Source organism: Symphodus melops (assembly GCF_947650265.1).
Source record: "Symphodus melops genome assembly, chromosome: 5".
NCBI classification, from domain to species: Eukaryota; Metazoa; Chordata; class Actinopteri; order Labriformes; family Labridae; genus Symphodus; species Symphodus melops.
Window position 1 is genome coordinate 314,805 of NC_136695.1, and position 2,500 is coordinate 317,304.

The window sequence follows — 2,500 nt, forward strand, 5'->3', positions numbered from 1 at the left end:
TCCAGGACCCTGAGGCCACCACCTGTACACCTCCAGGACCCTGAGGACACCACCTGTCCACCTCCAGGACCCTGAGACCACCACCTGTCCACCTCTAGGACCCTGAGACCACGACCTGTCCACCTCTAGGACCCTGAGGACACCACCTGTCCACCTCTAGGACCCTGAGGACACCACCTGACACCACCTGTCCACCTCCAGGACCCTGAGACCACCACCTGTCCACCTCTAGGACCCTGAGGACACCACCTGTCCACCTCCAGGACCCTGAGACCACCACCTGTCCACCTCCAGGACCCTGAGGTGTGCAGGTAAGATGGACTCCTCTCACCCATGAGGAGAGGACTGTTTGAGACTCTCTGGTAACCATCAGGACCAAAACCTCTCTCCAGTCTCCACAGGACCACGGACAGACTGACGGAGGACTAGCTTGAACCGGACGCAGCCGAGTTTTTCGATGACTACATCGATACCTGGATTTGATTTCTATCTGTTATCATCTGTGGCAGGTCCGACGATTCTCTGACGGGTCATACTGGGTCGGTTCAGACAAAACACACATCCCTCCGACTCACCGCTCCTGGATCCGGTCCGTTAAGTAATCCTTTCCGGACTTTCTTTTCCCGCTGAAGACCAGAACCAGTCTGGGTTCAGGCCCAGAGACTCGATCCTCCATGAGTGTGGTGAATAACGCGAACTTTTACCTGCAACTCGTCGATCAGCTGTCAGGATGGTCCGACTGTGGGACCTCCCCGACGCTTACCGTAACTGTAGGAATAAACTGAGCTGGTACCGTAACTGTAGGAGTAAACTGTGTGAGCGGGTACCGTAACTGTAGGAATAAACTGAGCTGGTACCGTAACTGTAGGAGTAAACTGTGTGAGCGGGTACCGTAACTGTAGGAGTAAACTGTGTGAGCTGGTACCGTAACTGTAGGAGTAAACTGTGTGAGCGGGTACCGTAACTGTAGGAGTAAACTGTGTGAGCGGGTACCGTAACTGTAGGAATAAACTGTGTGAGCGGGTACCGTAACTGTAGGAATAAACTGTGTGAGCGGGTACCGTAACTGTAGGAGTAAACTGAGCTGGTACCGTAACTGTAGGAGTAAACTGAGCTGGCACCGTAACTGTAGGAGTAAACTGTACGAGCTGGTACCGTAACTGTAGGAGTAAACTGAGCTGGTACCGTAACTGTAGGAGTACACTGTGTGAGCTGGTACCGTAACTGTAGGAGTAAACTGAGCTGGCACCGTAACTGTAGGAGTAAACTGTACGAGCTGGTACCGTAACTGTAGGAGTAAACTGTACGAGCTGGCACCGTAACTGTAGGAGTAAACTGTACGAGCTGGCACCGTAACTGTAGGAGTAAACTGTACGAGCTGGTACCGTAACTGTAGGAGTAAACTGTACGAGCTGGTACCGTAACTGTAGGAGTAAACTGTACGAGCTGGTACCGTAACTGTAGGAGTAAACTGAGCTGGCACCGTAACTGTAGGAGTAAACTGTGCGAGCTGGTACCGTAACTGTAGGAGTAAACTGTGCGAGCTGGTACCGTAACTGTAGGAGTAAAGAGTAGGCACGGGGCTGTGGGAACTTCCGGTCAATGATCGATATGATTCGGTATTTCCCTTTAGGAGTCTATACAATAACAGAAACTTTTTCTGGTTCCGCCTTCTAGACGCATTACGATAACACGTGGTCGTCTCATCCTGGGCTGAACCATTGTGTGTGTGTGTGTGTTTTGTGACATGCCTTCATACTCCCCCTTTTCAACGTTGGTATGGTTCCGGCGTGACGTCATCACGCCCTGGACAAGATGGCGGTAGCCGTGTTTCGGAGAGCAGAGGGTTCAGTGAAACTGTTTTTTCAGTCGGTGAGAATTTTTTTTATTTAATTATGAGAACGGCAAACAGTGACGTCACACACAGGGGCTGTCAGATCCTCAGGTTCAGACTGGTTAAAAACGCTGTCCTGCAGATTGAACTTTGACCCAGTGAACGCAGTGAACGTGCCTGTAAGCTCGTGCACGCGCTCGAACAGCTGATTGTTTCTCTTCACATTTTAGCAGTTTTCAAGCTTTTATTGTGAAAATGTTCAAATTATATTCGTGATAAAAACAACCACATTAATAATTATTATTATAATGACATTGTAAATAACTATAATTACAACATAAATAACTATAATGACAACATAAATAACTATAATTACAACATAAATAACTCTAATGACAACATAAATAACTCTAATGACAACATAAATAACAATAATGACAACATAAATAACTCTAATTACAACATAAATAACTCTAATGACAACATAAATAACAATAATGACAACATAAATAACTCTAATTACAACATAAATAACTATAATTACAACATAAATAACACTATAATTACAACATAAATAACTCTAATGACAACATAAATAACAATAATGACAACATAAATAACTCTAATGACAACATAAATAACTCTAATTACAACATAAATAACTCT

The 2,500-nt window shown here is 45.8% G+C and overlaps 2 protein-coding genes across 2 annotated transcripts in view; one reads left to right on the forward strand and one right to left on the reverse strand.

Moving 5' to 3' along the window:
* The window catches only part of pmvk (phosphomevalonate kinase), a 4,695-nt gene extending 3,676 nt beyond the window's left edge, over positions 1–1,019 (reverse strand). Inside the window, exon 1 of the mRNA XM_079344922.1 lies at positions 576–1,019. Within this exon, the coding sequence (XP_079201048.1) occupies positions 576–676 (101 nt within the window). The 5' untranslated portion in view covers positions 677–1,019. The remainder of the gene's footprint in view (positions 1–575) is intronic.
* A 735-nt stretch (positions 1,020–1,754) lies between these two features.
* Positions 1,755–2,500, forward strand: part of decr1 (2,4-dienoyl CoA reductase 1, mitochondrial) — a 26,774-nt gene continuing 26,028 nt past the window's right edge. The window contains exon 1 of the mRNA XM_079344921.1: positions 1,755–1,872. Coding sequence (XP_079201047.1) covers positions 1,816–1,872 — 57 coding nt within the window. The 5' untranslated portion in view covers positions 1,755–1,815. The remainder of the gene's footprint in view (positions 1,873–2,500) is intronic.